General features: G+C 37.4%; 2 protein-coding genes across 5 annotated transcripts in view; one reads left to right on the top strand and one right to left on the bottom strand.

Moving 5' to 3' along the window:
• Window positions 1-21,489, bottom strand: part of RIDA (reactive intermediate imine deaminase A homolog) — a 959,578-nt gene that overhangs the window by 460,695 nt on the left and 477,394 nt on the right. The window lies entirely within an intron of this gene.
• VPS13B (vacuolar protein sorting 13 homolog B) overlaps window positions 1-21,489 on the top strand; it is a 442,966-nt gene that overhangs the window by 51,623 nt on the left and 369,854 nt on the right. For 3 of the 4 annotated variants that reach the window (XM_051610148.1, XM_051610150.1, XM_051610149.1), the window contains exons 8-15: window positions 4,698-4,966; window positions 7,455-7,550; window positions 7,870-7,992; window positions 10,275-10,412; window positions 11,707-11,794; window positions 18,230-18,421; window positions 19,011-19,180; window positions 21,024-21,218. The exons of the other annotated variant lie outside the window; for it this stretch is intronic. In XM_051610148.1, coding sequence (XP_051466108.1) covers window positions 4,698-4,966; window positions 7,455-7,550; window positions 7,870-7,992; window positions 10,275-10,412; window positions 11,707-11,794; window positions 18,230-18,421; window positions 19,011-19,180; window positions 21,024-21,218 — 1,271 coding nt within the window. The remainder of the gene's footprint in view (window positions 1-4,697; window positions 4,967-7,454; window positions 7,551-7,869; window positions 7,993-10,274; window positions 10,413-11,706; window positions 11,795-18,229; window positions 18,422-19,010; window positions 19,181-21,023; window positions 21,219-21,489) is intronic. 4 annotated transcript variants of the gene reach the window in all.

The raw sequence follows: 21,489 nt of genomic DNA on the forward strand, positions 1-21,489 counted from the left end.
AAAAGGTCGTGTGTGCCAAATTACACTTTTCTGTGTATCTTGTCCTTCCAATTTTTTGTCTGTCATCTCTTGAGGTGTGAAGAGATGGAGATTGTACCAGGGTATATAGTGTTGTTTTAACTCTTCATGTTTTCATGTGTTTGTGGGGTAAATGACCTTTAAGCCCCACACTCCACTCTTTGGTTGTACCCCCTAGTCATCTAGCTTCATTATTGGATCTTCTTCCTTGCCTGTTTCCTTTGGTATCCTTGGTACACTTGCAGTTCATATCTCAACAGGCTGTAAAGATGCAGTGTAGGTAGACACTTTGGAAATAGGGCTTGTGGGGTCAGTGCAGTGCAGGTGTGTAACAGCCAGCGTGACAGTGAAGTAACTTTGTTGTAGGCATCTATAATCGTGCTTTGTAACTGGTTTCTGAGTTCCCGTGTGGGAGATATTGTATGGAGATGGCCAGACTTAATTAATTTGGAATACATGTTTAGGCACATAGAATTGCTTACATCTGTTAACATCAGTTAAATGAACAGCAGTTAAAATGAATAGCAAATTTAAAAAATTAGTAAAGATGAACTCTTCCCAAATTGTCAAGTTCCTAAATTGAGTAGATTAAATGTGTTTCTATTACATATTTGTATTGTTTTAGGAACTGTAACCTTGTTCCGGAGAACTAGATTTCTGTGAATGCCTTTTAAACATCTGTTTTATGTTTTCTTGCCATTTTCTTTTTTCTTGAAAAACATACTTCTCAAGTAGAGACCCTAAAAAAATGGATTAAATCACTGAAGGGCATGAGTCACAGGTTGACCTTTTGTTTTCACTTGTTGCACAAAAACTTAAATATCAGACCAGTTTTTCTGCTGCTGATTTTATGTGGCTTAATGCAGATGACAGAATGCAAACAAATTTTTGAGTGCATTTAGTGAGCAAAGTGTATTTCTTACTGATCTGCTTGGAACATGTATGCAGGATATGAACCAAAAGCACTTTTTGGAGTTGAATTGTTGGACAGCTAACACCTTCCTCTGCCTTTTGGGTATGTGCACTTTTTTAACCTCGAACGAGAGGTACTTGCCCTTTTGTTGAGATTGTTGCCAATAAAATAGAACTATCTCCTGTATCTTGTCCTGGTTCTGGTGTTTTAAATTCACTGCCACTTTTTTTTGTAGCTTGCCCTTAAGTAATTTGTTCATCTGCTCCTAATTTTATTGAGGTTGGGATTTCATTTAAATAATTGCAATTTGAAAATAATTGATTACAACTCCAAGTAATATAATGAGCAGCACTTTAGAATAATTATTGATGTTAATTCAGCACAGTTGCTCTGGCATTCTTTAATTGGATTTTCTTAAGAAACTTGAAAGGTGATTAATTTTCTCCCTCATTATCCATCAGTTCTTCACTAGGGTAGTTTCATTTTGCAGTAAAACAAGAGAGGTAGACTATGAGTAGAAGCTTGGACAAGTTTGTTTTATAGATGTGGGTACATACCATGAAAAAGCAGATTCTATAGAGTTGAACCTGAAGCTTTTGTATGTTACAGCCACATTCCATATCCGGCAGACTATACAACTCAGCAACAAAAGGGAATAATGTTTTCTTCCCTTGATTTATGTTTATAAGGTGGGAGTGTGTTTTGGTCTAGTAGGATCCAGAGGTTTGAGTTCAGGGAAGGTGATGTTCTCCATGCAGAAATAAGAAATATTTAAGTCTTACCAATTTGCAGTTCTGATTCCTGGCAACCTGAATCACTGTAGTGGGTTTTCTTATGCAAAATAAGTGTGATGACTCCTAAATGTGTAAAAGTGCCATCCCTGAGTGTACAATTTTGTTGTAATACTGTATTCGTGCTACAATTACAATGGCATCAGATTTCCAACTAGAAAGTGTTGGGAGGACATTTGCTTTTAAAAAGGGATGTGGAATACATTTCAGACTAGAGCTGGTATATGGGATTTTAGTTTCTGCTGCTGATGGTCCTTTCCAGTTGTGTGCAATCTCCTTCATTGATACTGCTGAGCTAGTACAATGCACGTACAATAGATCACAAGCCACTATTTTTAATATGTAATGTGAAGTAAAACTATTTAAACATTAAAAAAAAGTTACTAGCATAGTAAATAGTATGAATTTTCTTGTGGCAGTCAGTTTATTTTCCTTCTATAGCATAGATCCAAAATTAACATCTTTCAAATAAAATTGTTTGGCAACACAGCCACTGAATAGCATAAACATATTGGGAGGAACTTTTACAAGCATTGAACTGGTTTCTTTTCTGTACGTTAGTCATTTCTGTGCATTCCTTATATAATAAATATATGCAAAGGAAAGTCAAACAGAAAATATTTGTGACTCTGACAGCACGTGTGTTATACGCATTTGAGATTCTCCAAGAACAGATCATGCTGCGGGGACACATTTAAAGGCTATTGCATTCTCAAGGTCACCGCCAAAACTGTTATTTGCCACAACTCCTGATCTTCGCTAATGTGTATATTTTTTAAAACATGATTTATTTCATGAGGTTGGTATTCATAATTAGTGATAATGTCATCTTCACTGTGAGTTTGCAGTAGCTTTTTTAGCTTACATTGGGCAAAATATGGATGACGTAATGAATTTTAATACTTATAGAACCATAGAATCATAGAACTATTCAGGTTGGAAAAGACCCTTGAGTCACTGAGTCCAACCATCATCCCTACTCTACAAAGTTCTCCCCTAAACCATATCCACCAACACCACATCCAAATGACCCTTAAACACACCCAGGGATGGTGACTCAACCACCTCCCTGGGCAGCCTATTCCAGTGTCTAACCACTCTTTCTATGAAATTTTTTCACCTAATGTCCAGTCTAAACCTCTCCTGTTGCATCTTGAAGCCCTTCCCTCTTATTCTGTTGCTAATGACCTGTGAGAAGAGACCATCACCAACCTCTCTACAACGACCTTTCAGGAAGTTGTAGAGAGTGATGAGGTCCCCCCTCAGCCTCCTCTTTCTCAAACTAAACCTTCCCAGCTCCTTCAAGCGTTCTTCATAAGATTTATTCTCTAGGTCCTTCACCAGCTTCCTTGCCCTCCTCTGTACTTGCTCCAGCACCTCAATATCTCTCTTGAATTGAGGTGCCCAAAACTGGATGCAGTACTCCAGGTGTGGCCTCACCAGTGCTGAGTACAGGGGGACAATCATCTCTCTATCCACCCTCCCACTTGCCCTTGAAAAATAGGTATGAGGCTTTGGAACTTAAGGGCCAATCAAATGAAGATGGAGAGATAGATCCATCTAGTGAATCACCTAGGGCTTGTCACTCACCCCCATGCCTTAGGACTTCTTCAACTAAGAAGAAAAGGAGAGTAATTGTGGTGGGTGACTCCCTTCTGAGGGGAACAGAGGGGCCCATTTGTCGACCAGACCCATCCCATGGGGAAGTCTGCTGCCTCCCTGGGGCTCAGATTAGAGATGTTAAAAGGAAACTCTGATCTGGTGCAGCCCTCTGACTACTATCCACTGCCGTTTTTTCAGCTTGGCAGGGTTGAAATTGTTACAAGGAGTCCAAGGACAATGAAGAGAGAGCTGGTTTGGGGTTCTGAAGCACAAGTAGTGTTTGCCTCCATACCTGTGCAATTTCTTTTTGCACCTGATGTTTCTGCCTCTTGGCTGTTTTCAAGACTTCATGTGCACCTCTTCTGTATTTCCTGTGTTTCAAGATTTACATTTGGGTTGTAATATTATCTCTGAGATAATACTGCCCTTGTGGGAGGAGGTGTCCATGCTTTTAAGCACGTGGAGAGAATTCTCTTGTGTTTTTCTTATGCTTTCTCTCACCATACAAGTGTATAAATAAATAGACTAAAAGACTGAAGACTAATTAGACTAAAGACTAAAAGCTCTAAAACTTGTAAGAATGAGATCTCTTAGTTTGAAAATATGCACATGGAAATGGAACATGCTTATTTATTTTCTCAGTTAAATAATATATTAAGTATTTTTCCCCTAAGGAAACAGTACTGCGTTCTGTACTACCTGTGGTAGTTCTGGAGTAAATACTCCTCAGGAGTCCCACAAGAGTGGTGATGAAGCCAGAGAGGCTATGCTAATTGTGCTCTTTGTACATGCACAGTGTTACCCATTTGGATCATGAATCTTAGACTTGTGTTTTTGGGAAAATCCTTGTTTTGTTCTGTATTCTATCTCTAATACAGAAGACTAACATTTGGGTTTTTGACTCACAGGTGGCATGTCAGCTTTTTGAGAGCAGATAAACCTGTATCTTTGAATACTTGCATAGCTGTTTCTTAAAGAAAGATAGTTTTTAACTTCAAGTTTTGTATCTGTGCTTGGTTTACATTTTTATTATTATGGCTTTGGCAATTGAAGTTTTTATTTAATTTTGAAATGGAAAATTACAAATAGTAATATTTAATAATTTATTAGGCTTTAATTTGCAACTTCAGAGGGGCTTTAATGGAAGAAGTTCTGAAAGCGTATGGTATAGACTGACAAATTCTGGTCGCACTGCAATTATACCATAATAAAACTATTGCAAAGAGGAAAACTAATATTCAGAAATTTAAGGTGTCCATTTAATGAATGATATGTGGAGTATGGTTCTAGACAAATTTCACATAATAGAATTTTGAGTATAACAAATTAATTTTCAAGTATGGTTGATTTGAAATTTGACCTTATTTTAAAAGGTGCAGAAGATGAAACAAGCTCAGTAATGCAATATCCTACACAGTATATTAATCAAGATCCTTATTTGCATCAAGATGATGATCAGCAACAAGGATGGGTTTCTTGGGCTTGGTCATTTGTTCCTGCTATTGTGAGTTATGATGATGAAGAGAATGATTCTAGTGGAACTGATGATGGAACAATGCTACATCAACAGAAATCTCAGTCCCTCAAAGATCCTATTATTTCAGTTGGGTTTTATTGTACAAAGGCAACAGTGACATTTAAGGTAAGTATTTCTCTGTAGTATAGGATTCATGTGGCTTGTTGAGAGAGTGCATCAGGATTGTCCGAGTGCTTGTATACTGTTTGATTTGAGACAGAGGATATTGCATTAAAGAATAACAAAACCGAATGTTGAACGTTCCTCTTGCATCATAATGTATTTTTAATTGCAGTGTGAGGTGCTTTTGCCATTTAAGCAAGAATTTGAGTGTGAAAATATTAATCTTAAAGGCAAACCACAGAATTTACTTAATTTTTTTTAAGGGTGAAAAAGTCTTTATGTGGATTTTACTGCTGTATTCCGTCTATCTAATTCTCTCTGTCCTTTTTATGCCCATTTGGCTTGTCATCTGTAAATGAGATAGTGCTTAGAGGGGTTTCTTGGCTACTTTCTCTCTGTTATTTTTGTTTCCTGGTGCAGGGAGAGCATTTAGCTGCTCAGCAGCTCCCAGGAAATTTCAGACAAATGACTTTGGAAGCTGCAGGCATTCTGGGGGGAAGTTAAGGTTTTAAGCCTTCAATCTCCCAGCAAATTTGGTTGCAAAATTTGAGGACATAAAGCATCAACAAATATTCAGTCATGTTCTTTTGTGTCAGTCTGCTTCAGCCATCATTAAAAAAAACAAACCCCAAACCCCACAAACCAAAATACAGGTTAAAAAGAAATAATGGGAAAACTTTTCTTCCCTCTTTTAATTATATTCCTGGGGCATCAGTTAAAAAATCAAAACAAACAACCAAAACACAAATTTTTAATTTATTGGATTTTGTCCGGTTCTGGGCTCCCCAGTTCAAGAGAGACAGGGATTTACTTGAGGGAGTCCAAGGCGAGCTACGAGGATGATTAAGGGACTGGAACACCTGTCTTATGAGGAAAGGCTGAGAGACCTGGGGCTGTTCTGTCTAGAGAAGACTGAGAGGGGATCTTATTCATGTCTATAAATATCTGAAGGGTGGGTGTCAGGGAGGAAGGGCCAATCTCTTTTCAGTTGTGCCCTGTGATAGGACAAGGGGCAGTGGATGCAAACTAGGGCACAGGAAGCTCCAGCTCAACATGAGGAAGTTCTTAACTGTAAGTGTTAAGGAGCACTGGAACAGGCTGCCCAGAGAGGTTGTGGAGTCTCCTTCCCTGGAGATTTTCAAGACTCACCTGGATGCGTTTCTGAGTGACCTGCCCTAGATTCTGTGGTGGTCCTGCTCTGGCAGGGGAGCTGGACTCAATGATCTCCAGAGGTCCCTTCCAATCCCTAACATTGTGTGATTCTGTGATTACAGGTCAGGATATTCTTTATTTTGTTCTTTGTCACACAGTAGTAATTTTGTGCACTGTTTCCTCATGTAAGAAAACTTCCTAAAAATAATGTGAACTTATTTTTTTGAATAAGATATTCTGGATTGGGATTTAGTTATTTTTAATTGGCAAGTTTATGCATATTAGGAATTGATAAAAAATACTTAAAATGTAACATCTTAGATTCTTTGTATTTTAAATGTGAAGTGATACTAATGATACTAATATGGTGACAGTTAGGAGGAAAACAGAATTCATTGTTCTGCTTGCATGCAAAGAATGTATGGAATTAATTTGTGGTTCATATTCTGGTTAAAAAATAAGGTCAAGTTTCTGCATTAGCATTCTGAACAGTTGATATCATTCCAACTAAAAATCATGCCAAATTAAATGTAGCGTTTTCTAAGAATGTTGAAAATTATTCTTGTAATGTCTGAGTTCTTTTAATCAATTAATTGCTTTTCCTCTACAATAATTGCACACAGCTGAAGGGTGATTAGCAATTTTTCTTAATCTGATTTTTGTGGACATTTGGATTACAAAATTTTAGTTTGAAACAACATCCATGTGTACCCACTCTTGAAAATAATGAGAGCTTGTGGATATTTTTATATAAAAATTAGAATTTGAACTATTTAAGCTGCTCAACATAAATTAAGTATTTTTAAAATAAATTTTGTTATTATTTTGTGCCTCTTTTCTCCTTTTTCTAGCTGCAGGTTTTATATCAAAATCATGCAAGAAATTTAAACGCATGTTTCTCAATTGCTGTGACAAGAAAGAAAAATGAGTATGATTGTGATAAAAATGTTTCCTTAATATTAACATGCTGTGTAATTATTTGCTGGAAGGAATAAATAATGTATTTATGGATTTTTACAGCAATTTACAAGCTAATTTGAGTCTGTTTATAATGCAGCTGTGTTCATCTTTTCACATAGTTTCTCTTTAGAAAAGCAAACTGAAAATAATAGAGTGGATTGAAAACTTTCTGTTATGGCATACTTCAACCAGAAGTTGAATATGAGAAGTTCTAATATGGATAATATGTTACAGCTGTTTAACTGTACTTGTTTCCTGCTTGTTCATAAATTTTTGCCCATAGTTTAATTAGTCTTATTTAGTTCTGTATATTAATGATATTACTGCTGTTTAATACTAATATTGATTTATATGAGGTGTTTATCCTATTGTTTTATAGCTCACTGAAATGCAAGCTGAAAGTAGTTATTACAGCCCTCAGAAAGTAAAATCCAAAGAAGTTCTTTGCTGGGAACAAGAAGGAACCACAGTTGAGGTAATTTATGAATTACAGTTTTTTTATCCATTATATAGGTTTTGGCTACTCACCTTTAAAATACTTTGAAGTTTTGTCATTATTGAGTCTTTATATTCTTCTAGGTTGGTTGTTTTTTATTGTAATAATCACATAGATAGAAATTCCCTACATTTCTAGTGCTGTAGTGATTAGATGCTAAAGTAATGCCTTCTTTCTGTGTCCAGTTTGATTAACTTATTTATTAAAGCTCCTAATATAAAAACCTAAACATATTTCAGTACACTTTTCTCTGTCTTTTATTAAGAATTCATAAAAAAATTATTTTTTTTCTTACTAGGTTCTTATGAAAGGTGAACTCTTCTTTGATTGCCAAATAGGTTTTGTTGGTTGCCAAGCTATGTGCCTTAAAGGAATTATGGGAATTAAAGACTTTGAAGAGAATGTGAATAGGAGTGATGAAGTGAGTATATTGAAATATCATTTGACATTCTGAATAAGCAATTGTGCTATGCTTTGTTAAAGTTTTTGATTGTATGAATTGGGAAGTCTGCTATTGCCAAATGTGATTTAAGTCTTCTGAATGTGTCACTGGAATATAGAACTCAATGGTTATTCCTTACGATTGGAAAGACAAAAATCTAAGAGTGAGAAGCTGCAAAATATTAGGCTTTTTTTTTATAACTCCATTACCACAGGGGTCATTACTGTCTGGTCTTATTCAACATGTTTATCAATAACCTGGATGAAGAGAGAGTGTATCCTCAGCAAGTTTGCTCATGATACCAAACTGGGAGAGGTGACTGATGCTCCAGAGGGCTGTGCTGCCAACGAGTGTGACCTGGTCAGGCTGGAGAGCTGGGCGGAGAAGAACCTAATGAGGTTCAACAAGGCCAAGGGTAGTCCTGCACCTGGGGAGGAAGAACCTCTGCACCAGTATAGGTTAGGGGTGGACTTGCTGGAAAGCAGTTCTGAGGAGAAGGACCTACAAGTCATGCTAGATAGTAAATTATCCATGAGCCAGCAATGTGCCCTTGCTGCCCAGAAGGCCAGTGGAATCCTGTGGTGCATAAGGAATACAAATATTCAAGTATTGAATGAGTGTTCTTCCTCATTTTTCAATAAAGTTAAGGAGAGCAGTATCAAGTGAAGGAGTAGGACAGTATTAATATCTATATTTTAAATAGAAGCAAGTCTTGAATTGCTTTATAAGACAAAATCAGTTATCCATATGAACTACTCTTAAAATATTTAATGAAGTGGTGCATGAAATTGTATATTCAATAATGAAGATTTTTGGTTGAACTATAGATAGAATAATGCCCTAAGGTATTTGAGACCAGCAATTATTACCTATATTTAAATAAAAACAAATAATGCAGCCAAAAAGAGATGTGTTAACTTGATTTTAGTGCTCTTTAAAGTCTTAGGAAGCATTTTAAGGAGAAAAATTAAGAATATGGAAGAAAATATAAAGTGACTATGTATTAATGTCATGTATCTCCTTATTTGGAAATGGTCATATACTGTATGGTGGGACGTGTTCTTCTACTTCCCCTATGAGAGCAGCATGGCTTGGTATCGGTCTCAAGCTTTTGTATACAAATGCCTACAGCACAGGAAAGAAACAAGAAGATTTACATATCTATACACAACTGTAAAGTATGATATTGTTGGGATTGTAGAGGTTTGGTGGGAAACACTACATGACTGGTGTGCTGCAATGGGTAGATGTAGGCTTTTCCAGGAGGACAGACTGGTGAGGCGAGGATGAGCCAACTGTAAAAAAATGCTCTGCTGGTCTTGTTTAGATAGAAGGGAGATGTGGCTGGGGATGAGGTGGTGGACAGTGGCCTTATCTGCAGCAACTATGAGATGGTGGGATATAAATAAAATCATGAGAAAAGACATGTTTTGACTGGAGTGGTTGGGTGAGCGAATCAGTTTCCTGTAGGTCAGTCGATAAGGGGCATTTGGATTTTTGCTTTTTAATTTTTCTGCCATCCTCTAGGGCATCCATTTAAGAAAATCTCTGCTTTTGTGAGAATGGTGGTCATGCTGATACTGCCTTATTTGTTCTGTTCCTGTACTGCTATAGTTTGTACCTTTCATACAGGTTCTAGCTTTGTTGTATCTGATTGAGAATAGATGGTTGGAAAAAAATCAACCTCATAGAAATAAGCTTTTAAGAAGAATAACACTTGATAAAAAGTTGTGTTGATTTCAGAAGGATAGAAGGTTTGGGGTATGGAAAAGGTATGTAAAAATCTAGATGAATAAAGAAGTGTGATTGGGTAGGAAACAGATCATACATTGAAAGAATTGCTTATTGTGAAGAGGATAGATAAAGCATCTGAAAGGCATTGGTCAGTCAAGAGAAGTGGAATATATAGTGACAAGATTGTGTATAGTTAAGAGAATAGGGCACAAGAGTAACAATTGTCTGAGATTACTTCTGTTAAAATGAAACTAGTATGTTCTGTATCATGGATTGTATAATATTTACTAGCTCAGGTTGTTTTTATTAACTTGAAAATGGGGAGGGAATGGACTGGAACTTCAGTGTTATTTGAATAAAATTTGTCTTAACTTCATCACAAAATATGTGACTTGAGCTGACATGCCCTTTTTCATATGCCCTAAAGGAATGCTACCATGTCATTGGGGGTGTTATAACAGAATTGAAACTGCTTTGTTAAGTTGACTGTAATTTTTTTCCTCCCTATTTTCCACTCCCTCATGAAGGAGGCCGTCTTCTTTAATTGCGGAGAAAATTTGAGTGTGAAAGGGATGACATACCTCACCAATTCACTATTTGATTACAGAAGTCCAGAAAATAATAGTATTCGTGCAGAATTTATATTGGATACAGCTCATCATAAGGTCAGATAATGAAATTTTTCTTAGATTTTCTAATGCTCTCTAATGGATTTCTAATAATAATTTAGATCTGTATACAGAAGACTGTTTTTCAATACTTTGTCATATCTAACTGAATCTTACTTTGCCTCTGGCAAAAATTAAAGCTGCTTGTACTGAAAAAGTAACAAAAGAACCCTCAAACTCTCCTCATGCCATAGTTTCCAAAAGCACTAACTGCAGAATACCTTAAGAGAAAAGCAGAGGTATGAGAGAATCTTAGCAAAAAGTCAAGCTTTACCAGGACATACATCTTTAATCCCAAGCAGTAAGTAGTTCATGGTCTTCAAAGTCAAAAGTGGTCTCTTGGAAACCAGATCTTGGCCAATGCTAATTCTGCTGTCTGTGCTCTATATCCGTCTGCTTAGAGGAAGTCTTGCTAATTCTGCCTTTTGGCAGAGACAAATTTTCAGTCACCATTTGTCTCTGCTGTAAATTGTGCTGTAAAACTTGATTCCCTGACTGTCTGGAATTAGTAAAGACTGGTTGTGGTGACTAGGATGGTCCCAGGTGTGTTCATAGGTGGAGTTCTATGCTCTGTGTAAGGCACAGGTAAGGCATTTACAATTTTGAATATACCTAATTTTTTTTTTCACCTTTTTAATACTACTGATTAATTATAATCCTGGAGAATCCCATTAAAAAAATGAAATTGGTGAAATCACAAGTACTTACACATATTCAAACATTTTCCTTAGTGTCTCTTAGTTTTAAGCTTTACTTTTTCCTTGACCTTTCTTTGATGCTTTTATGTTTTGCCTAATTTTTGGCAAGAGGGGAAGCAAACTTACTGTGTAATAAGGTATTACGTTATCTGTAAATCTCAATGATGGCATGAAGTCTTAATAAGTTTCCTACTGCTAAAAGATAAACCCCTGATTTTCCTTACGTAAAAAAGCCAGAAAGAATGAGCTTTAGTTTTCAGTGTATTTAGGCAGATCTGTTGGATGCAAGAGGTCAAGTGAAGAATATTTGCTCCATTAAAGGTACTAATTAACTAGATGCTATTGATGAATTGGTCAGCATGTCCACTGGAATTATGGATGTGCCTTTGTGTGGCCTCAAATAGAAGTTACATTACCTATCGGAAAGGTGAATTCTTTGGGATAACCTCTGTCCTTTGGCTTGATAAGCCTTTCTGTGTGTTGATGCACAAATCCAAACATGAATATATCTCTCTCATACCAGCCTATCAGTTGGTAATCTCAAGATGCTTTCCTTATACAATGTTACTTTGTTTGCTTTGCTTTGTTGGTAGGAGACATACACAGAGGTAGCTGGAATGCAGAGGTTTGGGGCTTTCTACATGGATTACTTGTACACAATGGAAAGCAACAGTGGCAAAGGTACCTTTTCTCTTTGTTTACTCTGTTAAATAATAGAAACAAAGACTTTTCATGCCCAACTGGTCCTTGACTAGCTGTCCTCTAATTTACCTTAGACTTATCCTCAGGTTCATTGTTAAAATGGTTTCATCTTCATTAATGTGTTTGAGGTTAACTCTTTTGGTTAGCTATTGATGGAGTTCTTCCTTTTTTTCACTGCTTAAGTAATCACAGTATCTTTTATAGCCAATTGCTAAACTGAAACTTGCTCTCTTGTAGCAGTGGTGAAGTTCATAAAGTATGATGTCTTTTTTATTAAGTTGTCATTATTGACTTTGGGGAAAAATTATCTTTTGAGAAGCCCTAGCTGAAGAATGAATATGATCAACTACTTGGTGCAGAAGATATAAAGGACTGACGTTTTCTCCCAAGAAAAATGCAGGGATGAGAGAGAGAGCGGAAAATTAATCTTTAGATATACAAATAATTTTGTAAGCACATTGGCTATTTCTAAGTGTTTTTTTGAGATTCCAGTCATTTATTTTCTAAATGTGAGACAACACAGTGGATTCAGTGAGTATATCCACTTTTGTGGGTATCATAAAGACTGGGACAAAGGAATTAATATATCAGCAAGTAAGATGTATGTATTTTTATACAGATGCTTTATCATGAATTGTGATGTGATTTCTTCCCACCCCCATGAAGATTGTAATATGTAGCTGCTGCTCTGCAGTTTTATTGCCTAAATAATGCTTTCTTCCCCAGCCATGTATTTATTGTTGTGAACACTATTTCTGTGGGCATCTTTTGGGAAGTTCATACTATTTTGTGACAGAATGTTTATCTGTCCTTGCTTACCTGGTCCTCATTTGGAGTTTTTTGAGTAAGAGAAGTCACAGCTCCTAATGTTTTTGTTTTCTGGACTTGTTGGACATTAAGTGTAAAAGAAGTAGGAAAGAAAAACTTTGGTTAGAGGACGGATCATACTAAGCTTATATAAATATAAATTATGTCATGTAGTGTATCCCTCTACCATTGAAGGCAATTTAATGGTACTTTTCCTGGCCCCAGTTCTTTCCTGTCTGTGTAGCATGAGTGGGATGTGAAGATGAGAAGATGTATATTAAGTTAAGCTTCTACTGTAGTCTGCTTCTGGTTTTTGATAAAGAGATAACTGTTTAATTGCATGCAGAGCTTTTATGTATAAAAGTTGAAGACCTAGGATAAGCCTTATTTTTTAAATTTTTGGTATAGAAATTTGAATATGTGCAAATTGTTTTATTATGAGGAAAAAATGATTTTGTGGAGTATTTTATCTTGCTTCTGTGAACGCACAAGGAATACAATGACATTCCTATTTCTGACTGTAACTAACCCTTTTCATATATTGCTGAACTCAGAAACATGTTTATATTTTTTTTTCCCCCTCAAGGCGAGGCTACCGGTATATTCCAGCTACCTTTTTCCCTTCTTAACTTCTTCTGTTTCTTTCAGTTTGCTTTCTCAGGGCCTTGGCTTTTATTTCCTGCATCAGTCCCTGGGAAACATGACACAAAATGTAGCTTGACTGCTTATCAAGCCTTTCCGTGTGCTTTTATTTCAGTATTACTTCTATTTCCAATCAGCTGACTACATAAAAGTATGGAGTAATTATATTTTTTTTAATTAATGGTTTAAATGGTTATTATCACTCTAGAATAAAAAACTTAAACCCTGAAATTTTCAAATAGTTTTACTCCTCAGAAAAGCATGTGGCATTTTCTGCTAGTTATTTTTCTGTATGTATGTAATTATTAAATAGAAAGTGAACAAATAAGTGTAAATTATTTCATTTAAAATTAAGGTGTAAATACCTGAAGATTAAAAAAAGCATATAGATTTTGCTACATTTTAATATGTGGGGTTTATATGAATTTATTTATGTAAAAATTTACATTTCACCATTTCTTGTTTTAACATTATGTTTTTAGTTACCACCAGTGCTTGCCACCTTCCCCTAAAAAAATTTAATCCAGCTGAAGTTATAGGAGGCAGTTACTGTGATTGTAAGATTTTTATCTGTGAAAGCAATTTTGGTTTGACACCTACTTTGCCCCTTTAACCTTTCCTGAAGCATACGATTACTGATTAAACTGCAAGTGTCTCATGGATAACATTAACTTTGGGAGTTTCAGCTGTCACTTAGAGAAGTGCATTAATCACTTTTGGTATTTTTAATGAAAACAAGACAGATAGTAATGCAGAGTAGTCTTGTTCTGAAACTCTGCCTGTCCTTCCCTTGCAACTTATTTTCCTAATTTTTGTTTTGTATGTCAACACAAAATAGTAATTTCCCTCAAACACGATGTAGCTGATCAGTTCCCTGATCACTGATTTGCATGACCTACAGGGTGTGCTTTTGAAGTTGTTTTGTTCATAATGTGTTCCTATCTATTTTGATGGCAAGTTTATTATGCCAAATTATTACCAATTTTTTATTATTTTGGTTGGTTAGAATTGCATGCATGCAAAGGTTCAAAACTAACATGTGATTGCCTCCTTCTGTAAAACCAGTAAGTTTTCTATCACATTCTCTTTGCACTTAACTAGAATTAAATGGCACTATTCCAGAAAGTGGTTTGCATAAGTGCTGTCACTTCAGTGTTTTATTCATATACATACAATATATAAAAATGAGCTTATTTTTCTTTTTGTTTTTGTTTTCTTTCTGAAGAAGTAGGCTGTTATTACTTCTAAAGACTTTTGATCTGCATTTTTTTTTTAATGTGAGGTTATGGTTTTTTACACTGCTTAATAGTGTTCATCTGAAGTGTACACTGAGTAAAATTTGAAGGAGAAAAATGCATGTTAACTACATATTAAATAAAGCATAACCTGACAGCGGGGTGTATGCTGGCTTTAAAAAAATTATGGGGGTTTTTTTGTTTGTTGGTGTGTTTTTTTCTTTTTTGTTAGGATTTTTTTTGTTGTTTTTTTTCCTCAGAAATTAGAAGCAAAACACTAAGAGAAGCACAGGCTATATATGTTCTCACCATTAACTTCTGTTGAGCTTTTGGGGACCAAGTTAATACTTCTGCTGAGTATATAGGCCTGTAAAGGCCTGCATAGTGTTAGGTCAGCTCTGCATTAAATTCGACCTAGTTTAGTCAGGGACCTTTCCTTACCAGTGCTAAGAAGCAACAATGTTTTGTACAGTATCACTTAAGGGAAAAAAAAAACATCCTTCCTTCTGTTTCCCTGAAGCTCAGTTCACCCCATTAAAAATACTGTTTTGAATGAGTACAGTAAAGGAGGGAGCAAAAAGGGAGTGTTTCCCTGGAGGCTAAAAGATTACTAGGTTCCTCTTGGGCAACGAGAAATAAAACATGCTTTCTTCCAGTTGGTTTAAAAATAAGATTTGCCTTGAAGTTATGAAGCACACCATACCAGGTGGATTAAGCACAAAGCTTCAGCTACTCAGAAGTTGACAGATCCTACATCTCCTGATGAAGTGGGTAGGTCAGCTCTGCAGCAGCTACATCTCCCGGTCACCAGTTTGACAAGCTGAGTTTTTTCGGCCATTTAGGTTTGTATGGGAAGATTCTGTCAGTCAGGAGGATGTTAAAATGAGAACTTGGAGTTGTCAGATTTTCCTTGGGTTTTGGGTCATAGTTCTCTACAGATGTTTAGTTTGCTAATGTAACAGAAAGGCAGGAGGTTTATGCAAGGAAATGGGTTGATTTGTATCCAGGCAGATGGGTGAAAAGAGGAAAGGATATGGTTTGTCTTGCATTGAGCAGGTGTACAAGGTCCACATTGGATAAGAGCTTTGAAATCACATGAAAAATTTACTGTTTAGAAGGATCATCATGGAAGAAGTCAGTTGACCTCTTACAGAGATGTTGGTTTCTGTGATATGACTTTGAGTACAAGGAGAACATATGAAACAGCTCTTCAATTGCAGACATGCTAAAATGCAGAAGCCAAGGTGAAACTGATGGCAATGGCTAGGTATTTCTGGGCTTTCCTATTTAGTTGTAGAATCATAGAATCAGCAAGATTGGAAAAGACCTTCAAGATCATTAAGTCCAACTTAAGTCTGCTGTACAACCCCTAACCACTAAACCATCTCCTGAAACACCATGTCTACTCATTTTTTGAACACCTTCAGGAACGGTGCCTGCACCACCCCCCTGGGCAGCCTGTTCCAATGCCTCACCACTCTTTCTGTGAAGAAATTTTTCCTAATATCCATTGTGGATCTCCCCTGGTGCAACTTGACCCCAGTTCCTCTTGTCCTATTGCTAGTCACTGGGGAGAAGAGGCCAATGCTCATCTCGCCATAACCTCCTCTCAGTTGTAGAGAGCAATGAGGTCTCCCCTTCTCTAGGCTGAACAGCCCCAGCTCCCTCAGCCTTTCCTCATAAGACCTGTTCTCCAGACCCCTAATTAGCCTCGTTGCCCTTCTCTGCACCCTCTCCAGCACCCCATTGTCCTTCCTATCCTTCAGTGCCCAAAACTGCACACAGTGCTCAAGGTGTGGCCTCACCAAGGCCAACTAGAGGGGCAAGCTCACTTCCTTGGTCCTGGTTGCACTATTCCTGATGCAGGCCAGAGTGGTGTTTGCTTTCTTAGCCACCTGGGCACACTGCCAGATCATCAACTAAGATGTTAAACAGGAGTGGCCCCAGCACTGAGCCCTGGGGAACACCACTTGTGACCAGCCCTAACTGGATTTAACCCCATTGAACACAGCTCTTTGGACCTGGCCTTGAAAAAAATCTCTAAGTGCAATATTGAACTAGTTTTTTAATCCAGTGAACCGTGTGCATGTCCAAGCCGCGAGCAGCCAGCTTCTCTAGGAGAATGCTGTGGGAAGCCTTTTCAAAGGCCTTGCTAAAGTCAAGGTAGACGACATCCAGAGGCCTTTCCTCATCCAATAAGCAGGTCACGCTGTCATAGAAGGAGATGTGGTTAGTCAAATAGGACCTGCCCTTCATGAACCCATGCTCATGGCACCTGATCACTTAGTTGTTCTGCATGTGCCACATAACAGTACTCAGGATTATCTGCTCCGCCAGTTTCCCTGGTACTGAAGTCAGGCTAACAGGCCTGTAATTTCCTGGATCATCCTTCTGTCCCTACTTATATATTGGGGTTACACTGGCCGATTTCCAATCTGCTGGTACCTCCCCAGTCAGCCTGGAGTGCTGGTAAATGATGGAACATAGATTTGTGCATAGATGTGTGGTGCAGCAGGTCACTGACCATCTCCTGGAAGCTTTGACCAGGTGGATTATAGAGTACTGTGCTATCTAAGGAGTATGTGCTGTCCAGATTCACTGACTCGATTAAACTGTCATTCCACAATTCTTTGTCAGAACTTGTTTGTTTTTATTGGTTAAGTGGTCTCAGAATCCATTGACTCTTAATGCTTGTTTTGTCAGACTGTCCATTTATGTAATGGTTAGCGAGATGTTTAATGTGTAGTGCTTGTGTAAAAGCAAAGAAGACACTGACAAAGTAATGTGTGGGTTTTTTTTAAGTGAAATTCTGAACATTAAATACATTGATGTGTGAGGGTGTTTTTAAAGTCATATGCAACAGGAAAACTAAAACTTCTGAAATGTGCATAATTTAACTCAAGTTCTTCTGTGAAGTTTGTTTAGAAAAACACAGTCAGACTGTTTGATAGCTGGTAAGTAGCCTGCATGCAGTGAATGGGTGATTTCAGTGTACCTCATTGCCCTACATCTATATCAGAAAAGCAGTAACAATGCTTCAATTGGTACAAGAGTTGCCATTCCAAGCACAAAAGTTATGGATCTTCTTTGGACGCAGAGACTAAACTGTTCTGTTACCTTTGTAGTGGTCCTTCTAAAAATGATCTGAACATAATGATTAAAGAAGCTTTAGTTCTTTATACCCATGTTTTACCTTATCAATCACTGTAAAGAAGATTCAGTCTGGTTTATGTTAATATAATCAGTGTGATTCTCACTGCTGTTCTAGCATGTGTGCCACCAGGTACCATTTCAAAGGCCCATATCTGTAGTTTATTAGCAGCACACCTTTTCCTTGATGGTTTGGGATGGATATCTTTGTGATAAACTGTAAAAAGTTTTGAACAGCAAAGCTGTCATGAACACTTGGGATTAAGTTGCTGCATAAGTTCAGAGGTAGTTTGAACACCTTTAGAGTGTCCCAAACTCAAAAGATACAGTTAATGGAAGATTCCTAAGTTGTGCTGTGCCTGAAGGCAAGGCAGAATCTTGCCCAATTTGCTCCAATTAAATAGGAATAATGTTTGTTTAAACAGGCTAAACCAGTCATAGTGTATTTTTATGTTCAATTCGCATTGTTCTATTTTCTATGTAAGTCTGTGATTACCTGGTTTGAAACAAAAGTAGCTGATAAAAATTTTTGTGGTGTCAAACTGCTGTAATTTGTTGTTATTTATGAAACATCTTACAGTTTCTGGGAATCAGCAAGACCTTTCTTCAGGAAAGAGTGAAGATTTTGGAAATGTTCAGGAGATGTCTACAAAAAGCCTGATTGTGGGCCCACTTAGTCTTCGATTGGATAGCAGTGCGGTGCACCGGATAATGAAAATGATAGTCTGTGCTCTGGAACATGAATATGAGCCATACAGCAGAACTAAGCCAGGTTTGCTCCTATTGCATGCATCCAAATATACAGAATTAAACCAGACTACATTCAGTATTCTTCAAGGTCCAACTCAGAAATAGTTACATTCCAAATCTGGCATAGCAAAATTTAAAATAAAGATAAAATTAATCACAATATCCCCATCAACGTTGGATGTACCTCTGTGCTAATTTCAGACACTTTGGAGGTAACCTGTTTCTGTCACAAGACTCCTGTTGAGTAAAGAGAGCTTATTTAGTTGACAACTCTAGCTTTATGTTGGAGTGTTAGAGAAGGATGTGTTCCTGTTGGTATGTATTTATTAGTTTGAAATAATAGATATACAGGATAAAAAAACATGGAAACAAGCTATGGTAAACTGAAAATGAGTTTCTGAGGAAGAGCTATGCAGATTTCAGAAAAAGGAAAATCCAGGTACAATTGCATTTAACCTTATATAGAACCAGTGTGGATTGAAATTGCTGACTGTGAAATGGAGAGGATGCTTTATTTTTTTTGCTAGTCACTAACCATTTCTGAAACAGCAGTTATAGGTAGTATTTTATATATTTTAGTTAAAAAAATATGTAATCTTGATTTATTGTAGATACTATGGATGGAAATAGAACTATGCCAAGCTCAGAAGAAATAGCTTTATTGGAGGAATACATTCCTGCTCGACTTACAACATTCACTGTTCTTAAGTGTACAATTATAATCCCTGTGGCAGAATTCAACTTACTAGACCACCTGATGCCCATAATCATGGGTGAGAAGGTATGTATTTGCAGATATTTGTTTAGTTCTGTAAATCAGCATGTTCAATTTCAAATACATTTATTACTGTGCTCTTATTCCATGTCCTGGATGTATTACTGAGTTTCAAACTAGTTTGGTGCCCACAAGCCTTCCCTTCAGATAACTAACGCGAGTGGTGTGTGTAGTGACTAGCTAAACTTGTAAACTGAAGGTGTTATGTACTGGCAGGAAAAAATAATTTGGAAGAAAAAAAGATTTTAAATCAAAAAGATTAAAAAGTAGCTCCAACTTAAAGTTTTTATGGGCACCTTTAGATCAGAAGAGTACCTTTTGTCATTTTGCTGTGCAGGTCTTGCCAAAATTGGTCAAGTCTGAAATCTTTAAATATATAAGCTCAATGGAGACTTCATAGATGTTATAAGCCAGCACTATGTGTACTTATTCCAGCCAGGATGCCAGCAGGACTTTGGCTGTTACTGAACATTATTATTCCTACAGGACTCCTTCCTCAAGGCACAAAGCTGAAGGGCTGTAGGGGATGAGTCAGTGTTGTTCAGTGAAGACTTGCAGTAGATTTATCTCTTGTGGCAGAGGCTGGAAAGTGTTTTATAGATAAAAGAAGGGACTAGAAGAAGAGGAAAGCACAATGACATTACATTAAATTAATGTGATAGATACCTGCTGGTGAGAGGAGCACAGGGCTTTTTTTATAGAATGTGCTGATTTACAGCATGTTTATGTGGTTTAAAATTGAGTATGCACAAAATGACAGTATGGAAAGTCTTAGTTTATGGCATTTCTTGTAGTGTGCTTGTGTAGCCATTCATTTGTGAAGTGACATATACACTTTAGGTGTGTATTTAGATAGGCTTAGATTAGATATTAGGAAGAAATTCTTTGTTGTGAGAGTTGTGACATACTGGAACAAGTTGCCAGGGAAGCTGTGGATGCCCCCTCCTTGAAAGTGTTAAAAAGCAGACTGGATGGGGCTTGGAGCAATGTGGTCTAGTGGGAGGTGTCCCTGCCCATGCAGGGGGGTTGGAACTAGGTGATCTTTAAGGTCCCTTCTGACCCAAACCATTCTATGATTCTATGATTTATTTTTTTGGAATGGTCTTATTTTGCTGAAATGTCTGGCTTGACTGTGAATACATTATTTATGACAGTATTAAGGTCTGATCAGCATGAGTTTAATACAATGATAGTGCTTTAGAGTGATAAAAATGTAAGCAAATATTTTATAGAACAAAGTATTTTGACTTTGCCCATTCTTGTAGTGGGTTGACCTTGGCCAGCTTCTTACCCAGCTGCTTTCTCCCCCTGCTCAACAGGACAGTGGTCTCCTCTATGGGCTGCACGGCAACATCTACTCCAGTGCCTAGAGCACCAAATCCTTGCCCTCCTCCTTCTCTGACCTTGCTGTTTCTCACTTTTCTTCCCTTAGTCCTCTCAGCCTGTGTGGCGTTTTTCCCCTTTATTAAATATGTTTTCACAGAGGTGCCATGAGCTTGGCTGATGGGCTCAGCTGTGTCCTGGGGTTGGGCTGTTGCAGCAGTGACTGGAACCAGTTGGAACCAGCTGTGCCTGGTACAGGGCAGCCCCTGCTCCTCCTTCATAGAGGCCACCCCTGCAGCACCCACCTACACCCAAGTCAATTCTGTATAAAAAGATGAAGCATAATTTTTAAACTTAAATTATTTTGAAAAGTTTGAGGATTTGAATTATAATGCCCATAAGGCCACAGTATTTGTGAACAGTTTATTATATGTAGGTTTGCTTGTGTGTAGGTTAGAATATGTAAATGTGGTAGAAAATATACCTGATAGTGTAACAATTGCATTGTTTTTCACCCCTTCCCTAGAACTTAAGTGGACTGTTAAATGCTGCAAGCTTCCAGCCCCTGCGGCCTTTACCTTGCGTCCGAATATTGGTGGATAAGGTTAACCTGGAGCACTCGGTGCCGATGTATGCCGAGCAACTGGTGCACGTGGTCAGCAGCCTCAGCCAGCCATCTGACAACCTGCTTCATTACTGTTACTCACACTGCTACCTGAAGGTAAAATAAGGCTTGAGATCTGTTATTGCAGTGCACTAAGGAAAAATATAAGTATAGATAATCCTAGGTGTGAGCGGGTTTGTTGGGAGAAAGTTTGCAGCTTATCTGAAAGGACATAAACACGTTGCACAGGATGTTGTGGTTTGGGATTGTTGCTTCAGTGCTGAGCCAAAATGTTTTGTAACATGAACAGAGAACTTCACATGAGGAAACTATGCAGACTGAAGCCCCGATGTCTTTGTGGCAAGATTGAGTTAGAATAATCTGGACA

The sequence above is a fragment of the Apus apus genome, chromosome 2, assembly GCF_020740795.1.
Source record: "Apus apus isolate bApuApu2 chromosome 2, bApuApu2.pri.cur, whole genome shotgun sequence".
Lineage (NCBI taxonomy): Eukaryota > Metazoa > Chordata > Aves > Apodiformes > Apodidae > Apus > Apus apus.